Raw genomic sequence first — 22003 nt, 5'->3', positions numbered from 1 at the left:
GGAGGGGTGTGTGTGTGTGTGTGTGTGGGGAGGGGGCACTAGGGGGTGGGTGAAACATGTTTTTATTTTTTTTTCAATCAGAAATGGGAAAGTACATCGTAGTTTGTATTGACCGAGTATATATTTCTAAAAACAAATCCTAAAATGTGCAAATACGTTGTTGTATACCTAAATATGTAGTGCGTTTACTTCTATTTTAATGTAAACATGATTTTATATTTTGTGTTTTTTTTATTGTGTTACCAGAACTCCCTTGGTGACATTACTGCATCGTAATACGGTTACCTTGTATGCAGCATATGTCTTTCCATATCTGTACACATGAAGGTATTTAATCCATGCCATGCCAGTAGTAACAGATGCAGCCTAACATAACATGTAATTTGCAAAAACACGCATCCACACCCCCCTTTCCACAGAGCAAAGAACACATTTCATGTCATTATAAAGCACCCGCTCCTGTTGCCATTTCATTCTCATGGTGATTCTTTCATATCAGAGGTGCGGCCACGAGGACAGGACCCACAGCAGATTTTTATGATAACTACTGTATGTAAATATAACTTCCATTTCGAGCCACAGCAGGGAAGTGTGGATATCCTGAAAAAGTGTCAGTAGCAACCTGAGACCATTCCATTTTATGTGAAGGACTGAAAGTACTTTTTTTTTGTTCGTGCATAAGTGCAAGATGGATCTCTAGAAGGCACATTTTGAGCACAGTTTGCTGCATTTCAGCTGCTTTGGCAGAAACTCGCTTAAAAGTGCAGGCGTTGTACTCTATTTTATCAAGATCTCTTCATAGTTTAAAAAACAGTGACCACGTGCCGTGTCTAGTGAAGATTTCAGGAAAATGTACTGTCCCTCCTCGCCCTTCATCCTGCACCTCCAAGACCAACCCCCCTCTCTAGCATCTCCTCTCCTGTACCAGGGCACAGTTTTACACCTCACATCCTCTCCTCTCTTCCCATTAGCTTCATTTCCCACAAAAAAGGATTTGCTTCAAGTAAATAAAAGGCTTTGTCATTTACAATGCCAATACCTCAAACTCTAGTAAATGCGAGACCTATTGCATTGCAAATGCTTGTTTTAAATGGTGTAAATCCGTTCAGTAGTTCCTGAGAAATAAAAAAAAATAGAGCTCAAAAAATAAATTTTCCGTATGAAACTTTAGACACGATTACAGCTGAAATTGCTGAAAGGGAATTACACCAAATTTGGCAAAAAGGAAGTGCTTGGTTCATAAAGTGACCTTTTTAGGTCTCGCCTGGCGAACGCAGCGCATGCGTTGCTTTCGCCTTGGTTTCGTTCGGAAGGGAGACAAACCATGTGCGCGCACGGACAGTCGATTTTCACACGCATGGCGTCTCCCCTCCGGCTTCATTCAATGCCGCTCGCACACGTGCACATCTCCTGTCCCGCCCTGTCTCCTGTTCGCTGTGCCTGCGCGGGCAGGAGATGTGCACACGGAGACAGCTTGTTTAATGTTTTGCTTGAACCCGAAGTCTGAAATCAAGGATTCGCCATTTCATAGTCACTCTAGTACTATGGCCTGTTCTTTTCAAGGAATCTCTCGCAAACGAGAACTTCAGCGTCAATAAGCTGTGGAGCCTCCTTTCCTTCTGGTTTGGCTTTGATCAGTAAAATACACTTTTAGAGAAATGTCCGGGCCAGCCTTCAGCCTCTGAGGTGACGCATGGTTGTGGTCCAGCAGAAGTTCAGTGACTGAGTGCCCAGGAGAACGGCTCTGACTGACAACGCTCAGCCATCTGGTGATTGAGGGGGTCCAGGCCAGGTTCAGGGGGAGAGACACGCCCCTCTCCCCCACGTGTGCGGGACTGGAGGCGGGGCTACAGCTTTGGGGGCGTGCCTTCTTTCCTCCTAACCTCGGCATGTGCCTTGTACTCCCAGGGGTCGCCAAACTCTGGGAAGAATGGATGCCAGGGTGGTGGCATGTGCGGGTGATCGTGAATGCGGAGTTCATTCATAAAACTTGACTTGTAGAGCGGGCTGAAGTCGCGGAGGAGATGCGCAGCACTTTATAAATCTTCTACCTAAAGAAAGCATTAAAAAACATTAGAGCAGATTTCAAACCTGATAGTGACTGAGGGGGCCGTACAGGAATCTAGCATTGACAAGCCATGCTGTCTTCAAGAGGGACAGGCGCTTAGCCCTATCAGTAAGCTGGAATTACAAATGCCAAGGGCAGTGTGACTTCCTGATTCTGTGCTAGGTTCCATCTCGGTGCCATTTACAAAAATCTTCAAGTTTAGATACTGAAGTAAATGAGGAATAAGATTTTAGAAGTGCATGCGAATCAAGCCAAGGAGGTTGTGTCCAGTGCAGAGATTAATGTTTATTCACGCCTTCCTCGAAATGTAGTGGTGGAGCCGGTACCGCACAGTCACCCAGTAATGCAGCATTATTCGAGTGCTAAGGGGGGAACTCTGAGCCCCAGCAATACACGTAAAAGGACGAGCTTCCTTTATCTTTGAAACATATGTACATTGAACTGTTGAAGACCCTTGAACTCTTGCGCATTGAACTGAAACAATGACGTGTCTCTGAGAGTGAATCCTGTGACAGTCAACCCGAGGGTTGTATCAGGCGAGCTGCTGCTTTGTGTACATTGTCTCTGCTTAGACTTTACTAACCGTGTTCGAGGAGGGATGCTCGACATCCTGTGATTCTGGGCAAATCACTTCATCTCCCCGTGTCGAACAAAATGAATGTGTCTGTCTGTAACGCAACTGGTGCTCATGTAAAGTGCTCCGATACCTTCGGGTCGAGTTTGTGCTATATAAAACCCCCAAACTTCCCCCCCTCCCCCCCCCATGAAAAAGGAAAAGTTATTCTGTGCTAACTGACACCCTTCTTAGAGCCCTGTAGAGAGACACTCACGGAAACCAGTGGGGTCTGTACTTGGCGCTATGTAGGATCGGTTGTAAGAAAGCCATAAGTATACGCTCTGTAAATGAAGCCTTGGGAGCCCTTGTTGTTCTCTTCTCAGACTCCGCCTCATCATTCAGAAGCAGAGCGTGAAATAGATCAGTTTTTATTTATTCAACAGCGTTCGTGCCCTGCAGTGAAAGGCTAGCGTGCTCTAAGATAACAAGCATTTGCAATACAATAGGTCTCGCCTTTACGAAACTCTTGTAAATGCGAGACCTATTGCATTGGAAATGCTTCTTTTTAAATGGTGTAAATCCGTTCAGTAGTTTTCGAGATATTAAAGGAAAAAAATCTTTATATATCTGGGCGGGATCTAACTACACAAGCACGACTTGGCTCTAATTGGCTGCCAACACTTCAATCCAGGAAGTGTTGGCAGCCATCTTGGTGCAATGCTTTTTAGGTCTTGCCTAGCGATGCAGCGCATGTGTTGCTCACTACACAAACACCACTGCACTGCCCTAAACCCTAAAACACTACACCAGCACGACCCCCTACACTGCACGAACACCACTGCACTGCCCTAAACCCTAAAACACTAACCCAGCACGACCCCCTACACTGCCCGAACACCACTGCACTGCCCTAAACCCTGAAACACCAGCCCCAGCACGACCCCCTACATTGCCGGAACACCACTGCACTGCCCTAAACCCTGAAACACAAGCCCCAGCACGACCCCCATCACTGCCCGAGCACCACTGCACTGCCCTAAACCCTGAAATACCACCCCCAGCAAGACCCACTACACTGCCCGAACACCACTGCCCTAAACCCTGAAACACCACCCCCAGCACTACCCCCTACACTGACCAAACACCACTGCACTGCCCTAAACCCTGAAACACCACCCCCAGCACGACCCCCAACACTGCCCGAACACCACTGCACTGCCCTAAACCCCGAAACACCACCCCCTGCATGACCCCCTACACTGCCCGAACACCGCTGCACTGCCCTAAACCCTGAAACACCACCCCCAGCACGACCCGTACACTGCCCGAACACCACTGCACTGCCCTAAACACCACCCCCAGCACGACCCCCTACTCTGCCCGAACGCCACTGCTATGCTCTAAACCCTAAAACACCACCCCCAGCACGACCCCCTACACTGCCCGAACACCACTGCTCTGCCCTAAACCCTGAAACACCAGCCCCAGCACGACTCAATACACTGCCCGAACACCACTGCACTGCCCTAAACCCTGAAACACCAGCCCAGCGCGACCCAATACACTGCCCGAACCCCACTGCACTGCCCTAAACCACCAGCCCCAGCACGACCCAGTACACTGCCCAAACACCACTGCATTGCCCTAAACCCAGAAACACCAGCCCCAGCACAACCCTCACACTGCCCGAATACTACTGCACTGCCCTAAACCCTAAAACACCACCCCCAGCTGGACCCCCTACACTGCCCGAACACCACTGCCCTAAACCCTAAAACACCACCCCAGCACGACCCCCTACACTGCCTGAACACCACTGCTTTGCCCTAAACCCTAAAACACTACCCCCAGCACGCCCCTACACTGCCCGAACACCACTGCTCTGCCATAAACCCTAAAACACTACCCCTAGCACGTCTCCCTACACTGCCCGAACACTACTGCAGTGCCCAAAACCCTAAAACACTACCCCCAGCGTGACCCCCTACACTGCCCGAACACCAATGCACTGCCCTAAACCCTAAAACACAAGCCCCAGAACGAGCCCTACACTGCCCGAACACCACTGCACTGCCCTAAACCCTAAAACACCAGCCCCAGCACGACCCCCTACACTGCCCGAACACCACTGCACTGCCCTAAACCCTGAAACACAAGCCCCAGCACGACCCCATACATTGTCCGAACACCACTGCGCTTCCCTAAACCCCAGCCTCAGCTCGACCCCGTACACTGCCCGAACACCACTGCACTGTCCTAAACCCTGAAACACCACCCCCCTGCACGATCCCCTACACTGCCCGAACACCACTGCACTGCCCTAAACCCTGAAACACCCCCCCCCCACAACCACCTACACTGCTTGAACGCCACTGCACTGCCCTAAACCCTGAAACACCCCCCCCCCGCACGACCCCCTACACTGCCAAACACCACTGCCCTGCCCTAAACCCCGAAACACTACCGTCAGCACAACACCCTAGACTAACCCTGGGCGGACAACTGCACTACGCTCGCGAAGTTTACGTAGTTTGTACTACTTCGCGCTACGCGAATTGCACGTAGCACAGTGCAAAATCATGTAGCGTAGCGTAGTTGGCATTGTTTGCTCACCCGTGATCCTCAACGTCAAGTTGGCAACCGCGTGCAAGGAAAATTACATCCCGGCGAGTTTCTCAATGCGGGGAGGTCAGGTTTCTCATTGCGAGTGGTCACATATGCTCGCGACCGCTCGCGATGAGAAACTACCAGTCCGCATTGAGAAAGTTGCAGCTTGACTTAAAATCTACTCGAACGGCAGAAAACAACAGCTCGCACTGTGCAAGATGCCGTTTTTAATGATAGCACAGTGCCGGATGCTTGTCCGCACTGTGCTATCATCGCGAACTGCGCACTACGCAGTTCACGTAGTGCTACGCGTATCTCGCGTAGTGCGAAGTGCACTTCGTGTAGCTACGCGTAGCACTACTTCGCGAACTACACCCAGGGTTACCCTACACTGCCTGAACACCACTGCACTGCCCTAAACCCTGAAACACCACTGCCAGCACGACCCCCCACACTGCCATAAAACCCTGAAACACCACCCCCAGCACGACCCCCCTACACTTCCCGAACACCACTGCCCTGCCCTAAACCCTGAAACACCACCCCCAGCACGACCCCCTACACTGCCCGAACACCACTGCACTGCCCTAAACCCTGAAACACCACCCGCGCACGACCCCCTACACTGCCCGAACACCACTGCACTGCCCTAAACCCTGAAACACCACCCCAAGCAAGATGCCCTACACTGCCCGAACACCACTGCATTGCCCTAAACCCTGAAACACCACCCCCAGCAAGACCCCCTACACTGCCCGAACACCACTGCCCTAAATCCTGAAGCACCATCCCCAGCACGACCCTCACATTGACCGAACACCACTGCACTGCCCTAACCCCTAAAACACCACCCCCAGCACGACTTCCCGAGCAGCACTGCACTACCCTAAACCCTAAAACACTACCCCCAGCACGACCCCCTACACTACCCAAACACCACTGCTCTACCCTAAACCCTTAAACACTACCCCCAGCACGACCCCTACACTACCCAAACACCAATGCACTACCCTAAACCCTAAACCACTGCCCCCAGCACGACCCCCTACACTACCCAAAGACCACAGCACTACCCTAAACCCTAAACTACTACCCCCAGCACAACCCCCTACACTACCCAGCGGCCACTGCACTACCCTAAACCCTAAAACACTACCCCCTCATGACCACTCTACACTACCCAAAGACCACTGCACTACCCTAAACCCTAAAACACTACCCCCCGCACGACCCCCTACACTACCCAAAGACCACTGCACTACCCTATACCCTACAAGACATCCCCCCGCATGACACCCTACACTACCCAAAGACCACTGCACTACCCTAAACCCTAAAACACGACCCCCTACACAACTAAAACACTACCCCCTACACAACACAACCACTGCACTACCCTAAAACACTACCCCCAGCACGACCCCTACACTACCCAAACACCACTGCACTACCCTAAACCACTACCCCCAGCAGTACCCCTACACTACCCAAACACCACTGCACTACCCTAAAACACTACCCCCAGCAGTACCTCCTACACTACCCAAACACCACTGCACTCCCCTAAACCCTAAATCACTCCCCCAGCACGATTCCCTACACTACCCAAACACCATTGCACTCCCCTAAACCCTAAATGTACCCCCAGCACGACCCCCTACACTACCCAAACACCACTGCACTACCCTAAACCCTAAATCTACCTCCAGCACGACCCCCTACACTACCCAAACACCACTGCACTACCCTAAATGTACCCTCAGCACGACCCCCTACACTACCCAAACACCACTGCACTACCCTACACCATAAAACACTACCCCCAGCACGACCACCTACACTACACCAACAGCACTGCACTACCCTAAACCCTAAAACACTACCCCCAGCATGACTCCCTACACTACACAAACACCACTACCCTAAACCTACCCCAAGCATGACCCCCTACACTACACAAACATCACTGCACTACACTATACCCTAAAACACTACCACCAGCACGACCCCCTACACTACACAAACACCACTGCACTACCCTAAACCCTAAAACACTACCCCCAGCACGACCCCCTACACTACACAAACACCACTGCACTCCCTAAACCCTAAAACACTACCCTCTGCACGACCCCCTACACTACCCAAACACTACTGCACGACCCTATCACCACTGCACTGAACCCTAAAACACTACCCCCAGCATGACCCCCTACACTACACAAACACCACTACCCTAAACCTACCCCAAGCATGACCCCCTACACTACACAAACATCACTGCACTACACTATACCCTAAAACACTACCACCAGCACGACCCCCTACACTACACAAACACCACTGCACTACCCTAAACCCTAAAACACTACCCCCAGCACGACCCCCTACACTACACAAACACCACTGCACTCCCTAAACCCTAAAACACTACCCTCTGCACGACCCCCTACACTACCCAAACACTACTGCACGACCCTAAACCCTAGAAAAGTAACCACCCCCCCATGCACAATCCCCCTTACCTCTCACTCCTCGTGGTTCCTCTCTCCTCATGGTTCCTGCCTCCTCGTGGTTCCTGCTTCATGTTGTTTCTGATCTGAGGGGCGGTGCACGTTATTGTGAGGAAATGGAACAGCCTCTGTTTCCTTACAACGACGTGGATCGTCTACATTTTTTTAGAACTCATGGTCATTTGCCATACATACCCTTACAACAAAATTCATTATAAAGGCATGCGTGGAAAATGACCATGCGTTCTAAAAAAAATGCGCAGTAATGACTTTGTGATATACAACACATGCGTGGTAATGCATGCGTTGTAATGGTATCGCGAAGTAAAAAAGTTGTTGTAACGGCTGTTTACCGATCGAAGCTGGCCCTTGTTCTTCAGTGAGTCGTTTATTTGATAAATTAGGAGGAAGGAAAGTGTTTTTTTTACCGAAAAGTGCATTCCCGGCTGTTGTATTGTGAAAGTGTCCGAGTGGCCTGGTTTCACTTCCGGTGAGAGAGTGGAAGAGTCTGTTTGGATCTAAAGTGGTTCTGCTGTTGGACGGGGCCGGCGCGACACGTCATCAGAAAACACAGCTAATGGAAAGCGTTGTCCCCGTAGTGTGGAGCAGTGCCATGAGAGGTCAACGAGTGTGCGGTCCCCTGCAGTATGACTGTACCGCGTGACCCATGTGCCGCCTCCAGTGTACGGAAGGCAGAAGCGGCATCCATCGCAGGTGCTCTTGAAGACCATTGTAGCACTAATTCTACATTTTGGAACTAGGGCATTTTAACCTTGTTGTTCCTGCCAGATACAAAGAGAAGATCCTGTGTTATTCAGTGCCCTTGTTACCTTTTCTGTGGGTAGTGGTGCTTGTCACTTCGCTGCCCCGCCGGTGCACACGACTGGACTCCCCACCTCGTGTGCCATCTGCAGGGCCTCTGCCCTCGGATCACTGGTTTCAGTTTCTGGAGTGGCAACATAAACAGTTGCTCCCAAAGGACTAGCCTGAACACTTAGGTGAATATCCCCTGCGCAAGCATTCCGCGGAAATTCTTTCCTAGCTCTTCCAAGTCGACGACGATGTCATAATAGCACGGCTCCGCTCGCGACACCATATGACGTCATAGGAGCCATAAGAGGACCTCGTCGGCGTGCTGACGTCAGTTCCACCCATTTTCTTCCGTGCCACCGAGGTAAACAGGTGGACCGACACATGTATACATAGTATACTATATATATATATATATATATATATATATATATATATATATATATATATATATATATATATATATATATGTGTGTATTATCTACTGGCGGTCGCCAGTAGATAGTTATAGTTAGGACCGTGTTTCCATAGGAAATCCGCAACATTCTATTTGGAATAACTTTGGCGCCGGTCGACGAATCCTCGCAAAATTTTCAAAACTAATGGGGCGCTACGCTCCGCTCCTACCCTGAAAGTCTCGGGGGGATTCGTCAAGCGGGGGCTGAGAAAAAAGGGGGGTCCCAAAACGCGTTTTCCCCATGCATTTTTCCATAGGACCTTTAGACACAGCTACAGCCCGAACGGCTGAACAGAATTACTTGAAATTTGGCAGAGAGGTAGTCCTCAGGTCAAGGATGTGCCTTTTGTAGGTCTGGTGTAAATCTGTTCAGTAGGTCCTGAGAAAATAGCATTTAAATCAATATATATATCTGTAAGCGCGCTCCGTGCGCTTACCGTAAGCTTACCGTACGCGTACGGTGCCGTGCGCGAGCTCAATTCTGATTGGTGGTTACATGACTGTAAACATTCAAATCGGTCGAAATCAGGAAGTGTCGGCCGCCATTTTCTGTCTCTCGCACTGAGAAACAAAGGTGGGGAACGTGAAACGGGGGCAACGAAGAGAGTTGCAGACCCCCTAGTGTTTGTCAGGGGGCCCAAGAAGGACCCAAAAGTACGAAAAATAAATTTAATAATTTTTAAAAAAAATTGCGGGGTACGCGTACGGTAAGCTTACCGTACGCGCACGGCAAAAAAAATAAATAAAAAAAATAAAGAAGTAACAATCACATTTATTAAATAAATTAAAGGACCCACAAGGGAGAAAAAACCAAATGTTACTGCGTAAAAAAAGGCGAGGCGAGGCGCGCACGGCACGGACTGCGCAACGTGGGGGCTAGGTGCGCGCATAGTGAAAAACCAGAAAAAAAAATAAAAAATAAATACATAACTTAGCATTTAAAAAAACGTACAAATTCACTGAAAAAACCATAGGTTTCACACACGTTATAGTTAGGAATTATCATTTACAAAACCTTGCAAATTCACTTAAAAAACCATAGGTTTCACACATGTTATAGTTAGCTGTACATTTCACTTGTAAAAAACCAATGAAATTCCACGTTATAGTTAGATCAGGTAACTATAACTTGCGCGACCGCAATCCACAATGTGTAATTTCAGATGTCATCATTGATGTCATGAGTGATGTCACTGACCATGTCATGAGTGATGTACTATGTGACGTCATCAGCAGTTTATTGTGGGCGCGCAAGTTATAGTTACCTGATCTAACTATAACGTGGAATTTCATTGGTTTTTTACGAGTGAAATGTACAGCTAACTATAACATGTGTGAAACCTATGGTTTTTTAAGTGAATATATATATATATACACACAAATGCATAACCAATAAAGGCATAAAGAAATGGCAACAGATCAAGCACTTCTAGCTATTAAAACATAAGCATGATTAAGACATACAAACATTCATGCTAAACAGTAAAAGCATCTTTTTGGTAGAAATAGGTGGACAACGGGGAGGCGGGTGGGACAGTGAAGAATCCACAGGTAGATACTGTAACCACCAGAAAAAGCGTTACCAAAGGTAAATAACTTGCTCTTCTGATGGATACTTCTGCCTAATTATTCCACACCTTTCGAATAGAATCCTCAAGCGGTACCTCACCCGGAGGAGGGTGTCCACCTGACTAGACCACAAAATCTTGCAAAACAGATCGAGCAAAATGGCCATTACTCCTAACCTCCGAATCCAATAATAATCGAATAATTTTTAGTCAAAATTATATTGAAAATAATACTTTAAAAATACTTTTATCAATAAATTTAGACAAACACTTAAAGGAAAACTTTTATTTATAATTAATGTAAAGATATTTCATACTTTACAAATTACGCCGAAGTCGCGACCCCAGCGCGACTTTTCAAAATGGCCACCGGAATGCGCGCAGCCAACGTGTAGGGTGCGCGAAGGGTGCGCAACTTCTGTATAGTATGAATGAATATAGATTTCCTAACTAAAAATCATTCACAATTTTTTTAAATATATATATGTGTGTATATATATATATATATATATATATATATATATATATATATTCACTTAAAAAACCATAGGTTTCACACATGTTATAGTTAGCTGGACATTTCACTCATAAAAAACCAATGGAATTCCCCCGTTATAGTTACTGCAGGCAACTATAACTCACGCGACCGCAATCCTCTGCTGATGACGTCAGATATTACATCACTGTATTTAGACACTTATTTACCCATGTCTTCTTCCATTAATCTTTAGCTATACATATATTACAAATATTTATTTTTCAGAAAGACACATATGTCATCATCAGAAAGCACGCTTTTATTTATTTGGTGTAAATCCGTTCAGTAGTTTTGGAGAAATATCGAAATTTACAGATATCGATATTTGGGAATTTAGCCATCTGATTGGCTGAGGTGTTACGAGCACCAGCTTTCCGCTTATTTGCTGCGAGCTGTTGCAACTAGGAAGTGTTGGCAGCCATTTTGTGATTCCGTTGAAACGAGTAAGGGGAAAAAAGGGCCAAATGAGTAGGAAACAGGAGGATAGGAGCACTGTAACCTCGGTGGGGGAGTGCGAAGCGAAGTACTCACTCCTACCGGTCTGAAAGTGCGGTGTTGCTCAGAGTGACATGGTGCTGAGATGAGATGCTGCTACACTTAGGTATGAAACCGAGAGCATAAACCGTGAGCTCATTGCTGTAAAGTGATGTGCTATGGTCTTTGTAGCATACCTGTGCAAGTAGTGTTAGTAGGTGTTTATACCATACAGGGAGTGGGAAGCGAACTACTGACCCCTACCGTGCATTTATACTATACTGGTAGTGGGAAGCGAAGTACTCACGCCTACCGGTGTGAAGACTCGGGGATCAAACCGTACTGATTGCTGTAAAGTGATGGGCTCTGGAGCATATTGGCCGCTGTAGTATAACTGTGTAAGTAGTGTTAGTATGCGTTTATACTATACAAGGAGTGGGAAGCAAACTACTCACCCCTACTGGTCTGAAGACTCGGGGATTAAACCATGAGCCTAAACCGTGAGCTCATTGCTGTAAAGTGATGTGCTCTGGGCGCTGTAGCATACCTGTGGAAGTAGTGTTAGTTTGTGTTTATACAATAGAGGGAGTGGGAAGTTAACTACTCACCCCTACCAGTCTCAAGACTCGTGGATGAAACCATGAACTCATTGCTGTAAAGTCATGTGCTCTGTGTAGTATTCCAATGTAAGCCATAGTAGAATATTAGTATGTAATGCTACTAGAATGTAAGTATGTAATGTTAGAATGTAGGGCTGTCATGAGGGGAATCTTGGGGAGTTTGTACATGGTGCTGGAGAAGACGGTTGCCTTGCTGGCTGCTCCTGGCTGTTTAAGCTGTCTTCTTTTCCTGCAATAAATCTACTTATCGGATTCACTGCTGTCTGCCTCTTCACTACATAAATTTGGCGACGAGCGGGAGAAGGTAAAAATAAGGAAGCACTCACCAATATTTCGAGCTTCCTTGCATACGGTTGAAGACCCGTTTTCTTCGTGAAGCTGTTTCTACCCATCCCAGGGTCGTAGGCTCATCAAACTATTTCATCCGACCTCTGGTAGGATTGATATTTTTTGATTTTGGGCTTCTTCTGCCTCTTCACTACACTCTGGTCGCTGTACTACACATGTGCAAGTAGTGTTAGTATGCGTTTATACTAATTCTGTAGTTATGCAGTAACCAATGCATCTTGGCCCTATGGAGCGCCACCTCCCAGGCGCAGCTCATACAATGTCCCGGGGTGTGCAGCCGCGGGACATTTATGTTTGCTATTACAGGGCGCGAGCATGGCTTCCAACCTTGTGATAGCAAATTGTTGTTTGCCTCGTTGAAGCGAGAGGAGGAAAAGCTTGTATCGCTTCAATAAAGCGGATCCGGATGGTAAAAATTGAGAAAAAAAAATGAAGCGGGGTCTCACCCGTTCATTTAAATGAGCCCCCTGGTGGGTAATGTTCCGGGGCCAACCCTATTATTATATTGCGGGATCTCTGCAGCACTGGGGACCTTAATCTCACATGTAAATTAGGCGCGGGAGGGCACAGAGACAGCCTAGGGGATCGCCACCTCCCCGGGTATTGTTTACTAATTGTTCGGGGGGCTTAGAGGCCAAATCAAGTCCGGGGATCGCCACCCTCCGGGGCTTTACTTAAATATGCAGGGTGGGCCTTGCCAGTCCGTGAAGCCTCGGTGGCCCTAGGCAGTGCCTTATTGGTTCTGTAATCACACTGGCAGTACTCATTGTGTTATAAAGTGATACACTCATAGAACCCTTGCAGTTGTAGAATTACCCAGGCTTCATTTATGTAATAGTCTGTTGGTTTATATTTGGTAGGTGCACCGCAAAATTACAATTGTTTTCCCTCATAACCTCCTATCAACCGCCGATTTTCACAATAAACTACAGACAAGTGTTGTCAGAAAAAGAAGACCCATACACTCACTTATTTATTGGTAAAAAAAAAAAACTTTATTAAAACAACACAAATAAATGGAAACGCAACTTTATTCGAAGAAACAACAGTATAACATGAAATTAGTGGGTGGGACTCCTCCGGAAGCAGCGTACAAAACCTGCAAGACAAAAAAGAAACATAAGCATGTGTGCCATGTCCAAGAGAAAAAGAAAGGTAGTCAGAATGAAAGGAAGAAAGTGAGAATGGGACAGAGAGCGAGCGAGTGGGTGGAAGGGAGAAGGGGAGGGAGAGTCAAAAGAACAGAGGGAGGAAGAGACAGAGCGTCGGCCTACTGCACCCAGTTCTCCTCCCGTCACCCATGTGTGTGGGATGCTGGGGTACGCGAGAAAGAGTGCGGTCCAGCAAGTCCTTAAAATGAAACAGAGATATGAATGAGGCCAGAGATTACAATATCATCTACGGCAACATCGCCTGCCTGCACCGGTGCACCCAGGCTGGTGCACCCCAGCCCCTTCCCCCGCACTGTGCTCAATTGCAGCTCCTGCGCACCGAGGCTTCACTGCTCACCTGCCACCACCGGTGTGTCCAACGTCGTGCTGGTGCAAGCTCCGACTTTGGGGTGCCTCTCTCAGGGTGGCAGAGCAGGTCTCCGGTCGGGGATGGTGTCTTGATACCACGAGGGAAGGCGTCAGAATGCCCAGGGCATCATCACGGGCTGAGTACCTGGTCCGCCGATTTTGGTGCAACTAACTCAGTGTCTGAAAAGGGACAAGTAATATAATGCTGGAAACGTCTTGAGGTAAATGAAGGTTTATTTCAAGCTTAATAGAGAACACCAGTTGAGTGCATCCTTCCTTCTTGAAGTACGATCTACCAACGGTTAGTGGTAATCGTGGTTCAAACAGGAGTTGGAGTGTACGAGAATACACAAGGTTAAATAATAATACGTTATGCCAACGTTCACATACAAAGGAACAGAGCGCATTTTAGAAGCATAATGTGCACGTGTAATGCAGTGGCGCAAGCCTGTGTGCATGTACACATAGTAATCAACTCACTACAGTGCCCCAAAAGCCAACGCCACGTGTCTGTAGGGCAGCGCTGCCCGCTGGCTCAGGCCTACAGTACGGTCCAGCAGGTCCTTAAAATGAGACAGAGATGTGACTGAATGAGGTCAGAGATCACATCATTACGCACGGCAACATCGCTTGTTCGCACCTGCGCACCCAGGCTGATGCACCCCACCCCTCCCGCAGCCCCGCGCTCAATTGCAGCTCCTGTGTACCCAGGCCCCACTACTCACCTGCTGTCATTGTTGTGTGTCCAAACACGACGGCCTGCGGGGTTCACAATTCAAATCGAGTTTTGATTGCGAGGATGGTGTACACCTCATGGATCCCTTTTTAGGTCTCGCCTGAGCCAGCGCATGCGCTGCTCTGCGAGACATTTAGAGGTGGGCTTTTAAAAGTACCACAGCTTTTGCTGGCCTAGTGCTTGCGGTTACGCGCATTCGTCATCGCTCATTAACTCTCTCGTCATCCACACACACAACCCGCCCCCCCCCTCTTCCTCATTAAGCATGCATGAGATCACTTTCACGGCCGCGTGACTTTCACAGCCGCGCAGCCAATGCTTGTTCTTTTTCATGTCAGTTGAAAGGAACCTCTGAAAACCCTACGATTGAGATGTGCTTCTTCTGTTTTGGAGGCAATTTTAAAATGTTCCTGAGTTTTGCCTCTGTGCAACTGGTCCGTAACTGTGATGCCCCATGTGACGCTGAGGAGTGCGTGCCTGTGCAGTATCCTGGCAACTGCAGCGCGTCTCGTGAAGAAGTTTTGTGCAGCATCATTGGTTGTGCACGTGACCTGGAGGAGTGTTTCCCTATGTGGTTTCCTAGCAAAGTCTGCGCGTCTCTTGAAAATACTTTGCGCTACATCATTGTTTGCCTGGCAGGCCTCACAGTTGCGTTTTTCCCCCCAGAAACGTTGTCGCACGAACTTGCATCCACCAACTACATCTGGCGTTTGGGTACTTATTGCGGGACCAGTGCAGTTTGTAGCAGGTCTGCATTGTTGCCAGGCAACAAAGAAACATATATATTATTTTTAATGATACTTTGCGGCTTGAACGCAGGTGCCTACTTGTTTGACAGACAATGAAGAAACTTTTTTGTTTTTAGGACGTGTTACGGAATGGACCTGCGTCCTTGAACTACGTCCACTCCCAACTACAGCTGGCTATTGGAAATCTATAGTGTGACGTGCATACTCACACACACGTTTGCATTTTATTTTCTTCTCTTTATATGAGGGTGGCAATTGTTTACGTAACAAGCAGTGTTGTGGCAGTGGCAGCCGGCATATTGTGAGCATTATCACAAGAATCTTCCTGGAAGACTGTTGGCTATTATGGAGATAAGGTTTGCTTCTGTTGATTAAGGTTCTCCTTTACAAGTTACTGCTCTGTACCGGTACCCAGAGGAAAGTCTGTGCAACAAGTATCACCTAAAAGGCTTTAGCAGCTCATTGGCTGCGTGACTAAAACAATTGGAGCTTGTTTATTCAGCAGCCGTTCTTCCTGTGACTGTATCACTGTTGCATCATTATACGTGTGTGTGTAGTTGTTTATATTTGAGTTGAATCCGTGAGCTGGCTGTGTATATTTAAACTAGGTGCGTGATTGATTCGGCACATTACACGTACACTGACTTCACGCACCCGCTGCATTTAATACTTCAAGTTCCTTCCTTATCGATGCGTTTCACGGCCCTACAATGTTGCTTTCCTTCTTTGCAGTAGGCTGTCTTTGCTTGTTGATTTTTTCTTTTAAGGAATTGCACAAGGTGGAAAAGGGACACTATCTATACTCGTCGGCTACATGTCCGCTGGCCAGGCTTCAGTCTGCATTGGCTTTAATCCCCTCTCCACTTCTAAGGTGAATTTCAGAGCCCCACCAGGGCTGGATTTGCCTTTCTGGCATTTCTCCGGTGCGCTGCAGACTGGAGGGCTGCCTCCAGAGCGAGGATATTGTGCTGCGAAGGCTCTCATCGGAAAAGCAAGGCTCCTAAGGTGAAAAGCATAGCAAAAAGAAATTTCCTTCCAGCCACAACCCCTCCAACATTGCTTATAAAGGCCAGGTCATACTTTCAAAATGAAATCTCTGATTTTCCTATGGGGTTTTCCACCACCACAAATGAATGCTTTCAAGCCAGCCCTGCATTGTGAACACTGAGATCTGCATTTCCATTTAGGCGCGCGACACCGGATGCTCCCCAGCTGACAAACTCCCTGGTCATCCCACAGTAAATAAAGAAAATAAATTGAGCGCTGTTCTGCACCGCTCATAAAACCCAGGAGACTTTATCATTTAATGACATTCCAATTTTTGCTGCCAGCATTCTCATGTTTTATGTGTTTACGTTCGCACAGCAGCAACTAAACTAATCATGGACTGTGCTGGGAGATGCACAGAATCCTTTTGCTCCCCACCCCTGCTGTATTAGCACACTACATTGAGTTATGGCCAACCATAGGGCGGTGTGATTTGATTTTCATAGCGGTATAATGACTGTATTGCAATTTGTTAATGATGTGCTGACTCAGAAGGGCCATGATTTAGTTCTGCATGTTGAGATCTGACTCGTGTGCTGTACTTAAGGAAGGAAGCGACAAAGCTGTCACACCTCTTTCCTATAAGTCTGCCTCCTTCTGTACCCCAGTCACTATGCATTCAAGCGTTGCATCTTATTTTATCCGAGGCAGTTTTTGCAGTATTCCACGCTTGAGTTCTTTTTTTAATAACTCCAAGTAATATGTTTATGAATAGCTTGACTTTTACAGAAACGCAGTTAAAGGATCTACTATGGGCCGATCTCAAATGAATGTCTCCACAGAAAGTAATTGTAAGACAAAAGACATTTAATTCAGTCAGTTGCAGTTTAAACACCATCAGGCTATTTTATTCCCAAATAAATGAATGAATAATTAAATAAAAACAATAAATACATCTCCATCAGCTTTACAGGTCTTGGGCAATCATTTTAGTTCAATCTAATAATTTAAGTTACAGGTCCTGCATGTAAGATGACATTGGCATAGCCAATAGGTCTCGCCTTTGGGACCTTATAAGTGTTTAGCCATGCAACAGTTGATGTTGTTACACTAATGATATTGTGCTGCATAACTAAATACTTATAAGGTCCCAAAAGCGAGACCTATTGGCTATGCCAATGCTTGTTTTTATTGCGCATTGTGATATGCGACGTGGATTCGGCCATATCACCTGAGGCAGTGTGGAAAAACTGGGACGTGGCGTCGTCGTTATCCTATTTATACGTACGCAAAGTGGGCTGGGCTTGCGTACGCCAGGCCAGCATAGGGGTGTGAATAATTATTCCGGGGACCTGGGCGTTGTTCATTTCCTGCCTGGCCAGGAAGTGTACTTATGAGTGTGTCCCTGTTGCAGTTTTGACGTCGCACAATTCGCAATTTACATTAATGTAGCATGTACCGGGAGAGCGGCAACTATCACTAATGAGATGCTGTCCGAAAACATTGAATGGCCAACATCACATGTCCTTGTCAAGCTTGTGGATATGAGCAGACACGCATTTCAATGGTGTGCGGTATTATTGAAAGTGTTGCTATCGCGAAGCGCACACATGTGAATGTGCTCGGATGGAGGGAGGATCAGCAGTGAGGCTACGTCATACACAGTGATAACGCTCATTACAGTCAAGCAGTGCATGTCAAACGTGAATCTGAAAGTCTCACATATGACACACTACTATACTGGTGAAGCCTGACAACAGAGCATACTGCAACACAAATCTACACATTACTCTTTACTGTTTGTCACATGTGATCTAGGATGTGCACTCTGCCCGTGGCTAATGATACCCCTTCGAGCCACCAAAACCCAGGCCGAAAGGGAGCACAATAATGCGCACACACACACACCAGGGGCATCATGTAACACACATTTGTGTTTTTGATGTAACGTTTCAGATGCATGGCCATCACACGTGGAAGGCTACTGTACAGATCATGAATATTGATCAAGATGATCGTTGCATGTTGTGTGTAGTATAAGATATGTGTACACAGCAAAAAACTTTTCAAAAAAGCTCTCTAAGCAGAAGAGGTGTCTCGCATCAAACGCTGTAGAGAGAATGACTAAAATGGGTGGGGTCCTCCAACTGTTATAATGGGAAATGTTATGAACCAATCAAATGCTGTTTTTTTAAGGTCACATGGCAATCGCGCTGAGCCCGCAAGGAGGCGGCACCCGACGAGATTTTGATAAAATATATTTATCATCGCATAAGTTTATTACAGTTAGAAATATGTAAATGTTTAAAATATTTTAGATTATCGCTTGCTCTCATATACACTTTAAACTTATTTACATATAGTTTTGAGACATAAAAAAAAATGAGGGAATGGTGTACCCGGCGCGACACCATACGTCTATGATGTAACACAGGGCCTGGCAGCGTGCACTCGTCGCATACGCAACGCGCAGCGGGCGCGACCCCATACGTACATGACGTAACGTGCGGCTTGGTACTGCGTACCCGTCGCCTACCAAAGTAGCAGCTGGCGCGTCCTCATACGTATATGATGTTACGCGGGACACGGTGCCACGAACCCGACGGCTACGAAATACGCATCATTTACGAGTTTAGCAATATGGCGGATAGGATTCGCGTGCTGATGGAGCTTGGTACACTACCGGTACAGGACTCCAGTTTTCTCCCCCCAAAAAATATATATATACATATTTTTTTTGAAGATCTAAAACATTACATAATTTTTAAAGTTAAAAAAGGATAATGGAGTTACAAAATATTACCCCAAAAAATAGAAAAAATATAGGTTTTATAAATATTAAAATATGAAATTAACATTTTAAAAACCTTCGAAATTAACTGAAAAAACCATAGGTTTTACAGACGTTATAGTTAGGAATTAGCATTTAAAAAACGTTTGAAATTCACTAAAAAAACATAGGTTTCAGGGACGTTATAGTTAGTTGGACATTTGACTCATATAAAACCATAGAAATTCCCCCGTTATAGTTAGTTGAGCTAACTATAACTCGCGCGCCAGCAATGCAAAATAAGAAGTCACATATTACATCACTCATGACATGGTCCGCAACATCACAGTTATTCTTTTCCAACTCTTCAAGTTGATCTAAGAAATTATATTAAGACAAAGCCAATTATATTTGATAAATTAATAATGAGACACTTGAATAATGTTTATGATTACTCTGAAGTGGCTCCTGATTGCAAGAATGCAGAACAAAAACAATAAATTAGATAGAAATGTATTTAGAATTTTTATAAAGTGCTTGTTGCCCCTTTTCAGTCACTTTGAAGGATAAGCAGGAGGTGGAAGCTGGATGCTAACATTCTTAGTCAAAAGACAAATTAATCAAATTCTACCAATGTCGATAAGAATTAGTTTGTAAACACTTGGAGAGGAAGGAATCTGTAGTCCAGCAATAATCATGACTAGGTTGTACACTGAAAGAAAGCCACACCCATTTTAGGCCTCTAACCAGGAATTGGAAAAGGTTTGGTTAATTCGACACCAGGAAGGGAAGACCGTGCCAAATGGGAGTTTTGGTCTTTGGCATGCCGATAGCCAGCACAGAAGAGGAGTGTTTTTAACCTTGTGTGTAATCCAAGGAACTTTCTGTTTTACTTGATACATTAATTTCCCCATGTTTCCCTTATCTCCTGTCCTCTTTTTCGTTCTGGTAGACCCCTGATTCATAGCCCCCCTCATAAAATGTTGACAGTTCTCCTCAGGAGTGTTCTGTGACTTGACAGCTGAGACTGAGAAGAGATTGTAAGATAGTCTTCTTACGCAGAATAAACTCTGCCTTCTACCTTTAATAGATTCTTTGTGATATATAACAAGTTCCTTCTAGTCCTAGGTTTATGCCTAGTAGTTGTAGAGACCTTCTGCAAAAACTCTCACAATTGCTCTTTCGTGGGTAAGAAATTGAGTGTGGCAGATCACAGGCTTCAAGCAGGTATATTGTAAGATTTTTGAGAGGTAGTTTGAGTCTAGAGGGTCCACACCACACACACATCTCCCTTCAGGGGAAAGTGCCTCATACAGCACTCGTAGCGGAGAGGGGTTGGCATTTCTAGGCCTAATGCATGATTAAATAGAGTTCGATGTTAGATAAAAATCATACTAGGACCTGCTTTGGCTATTCCTTGTGCATCATGGCAAGCCACTGACAAGCCTGTCACCTCACTGGCTTTCATGTGTTCAGAGTGAAAGATTTAGAGAAAGTATAAAGGCAAGAGAGGAGCAGAAGGGGCAGACAAGAACATTATTGCATAACAAAAGTCTCTGACCACTTAAGCGGTTGTATATGACCTCTACGTTTTGTTCTTTCAGGGACCCGTGACCTTCCATGATGTTGCTGCATATTTCTCAGCAGAGGAGTGGAAGCTTTTACATGAATGGCAGAAGGAGCTTTACAGGAACGTAATGAAGGACATTCAACAAGCATTGATGTCGCTGGGTAAATGAACAGTGGCCAAATGAAATGTATAAAATGCATTTTAATTGTCTGTATCCATTCAGCTTGACAAAGTACATTTTATTTTTCATGACAGAAGTTTAAAATCTCAGGGTGCCATGGCTAAATATAGCCAGAAAATGCCAATATAATTTTTCCAGGGCCCGCCTCTGTAGTTCTAAATGTTCCACTTTCTGTAGGCCAATCTCTGTTATAGTGTGAACTGCTTTCTTGAAGTATACGACTGTGCACTGCATCTTCATGGTCTTTACTACGGCGTGTACTGCTTTCCCTGAGCCATTTCTTTGGTAGTGTGTATGCTACTAACACAATGTTTATCATTGCATTTTTAAATTTCCTTTTAAGTTAAACTGCGTGCTCACCAAATCGCTGAACAAGGATAATTGAAGTCTAAAAATGTTATTGAGATCTCTCTGGACTCATCTCATTATGAGCTCACCTCTTCTGCCACATTACTCTGTATGCTACATTACTGTTGCATGACAGTCAAACACAGCATAGACACAACATCAAACTTGACTTAATAAAAACATTGTTTTATGAAACGTCTCAGCCTGTCATGGGTTTACCTTTACCACCTGATTACTTACTTCTTCTCAGGATTTTATAGAGAAGGCAGGACTGGGGTGGTACAGCTGTGCCTACCAAAATACTTTACCCTTCCTTCTAGTGTCTTCCAACTCCCTTCCCACTTTTCAAGAATTCGCAATTAAACTTGAGTTTATTGCCACTACATCAACCAGCATTCACAATAGCTACCATCCTCTTGGCGAGAACAACTCTTTTGTCGATCACTGCATGGAATGCATAATCTTCAAATCACGTTTACTTACATCCTTGTTGGAGCTTTCAACCATCTCTGGGATAAGCCCAACGATTGCTTGTTTTGCTTCTTTGCCAAAATCATGCAAGAGAACAGCGTGACATGGCACT

The 22003-nt window shown here is 46.1% G+C and overlaps 1 protein-coding gene across 3 annotated transcripts in view; it reads left to right on the top strand.

Annotated features, from left to right (window-relative positions):
• Positions 1-22003, top strand: part of LOC146859932 (uncharacterized) — a 253741-nt gene that overhangs the window by 27259 nt on the left and 204479 nt on the right. For all 3 annotated transcript variants that reach the window (XM_085643675.1, XM_085643673.1, XM_085643674.1), the window contains exon 2: positions 20926-21052. In XM_085643675.1, coding sequence (XP_085499801.1) covers positions 20926-21052 — 127 coding nt within the window. The remainder of the gene's footprint in view (positions 1-20925; positions 21053-22003) is intronic.

This window comes from Triturus cristatus, chromosome 3_1 (assembly GCF_964204655.1).
Source record: "Triturus cristatus chromosome 3_1, aTriCri1.1, whole genome shotgun sequence".
Lineage (NCBI taxonomy): Eukaryota > Metazoa > Chordata > Amphibia > Caudata > Salamandridae > Triturus > Triturus cristatus.
The sequence above is the reverse complement of the archived record's forward strand: the minus strand, read 5'-3'. Positions and strand labels throughout refer to the sequence as shown.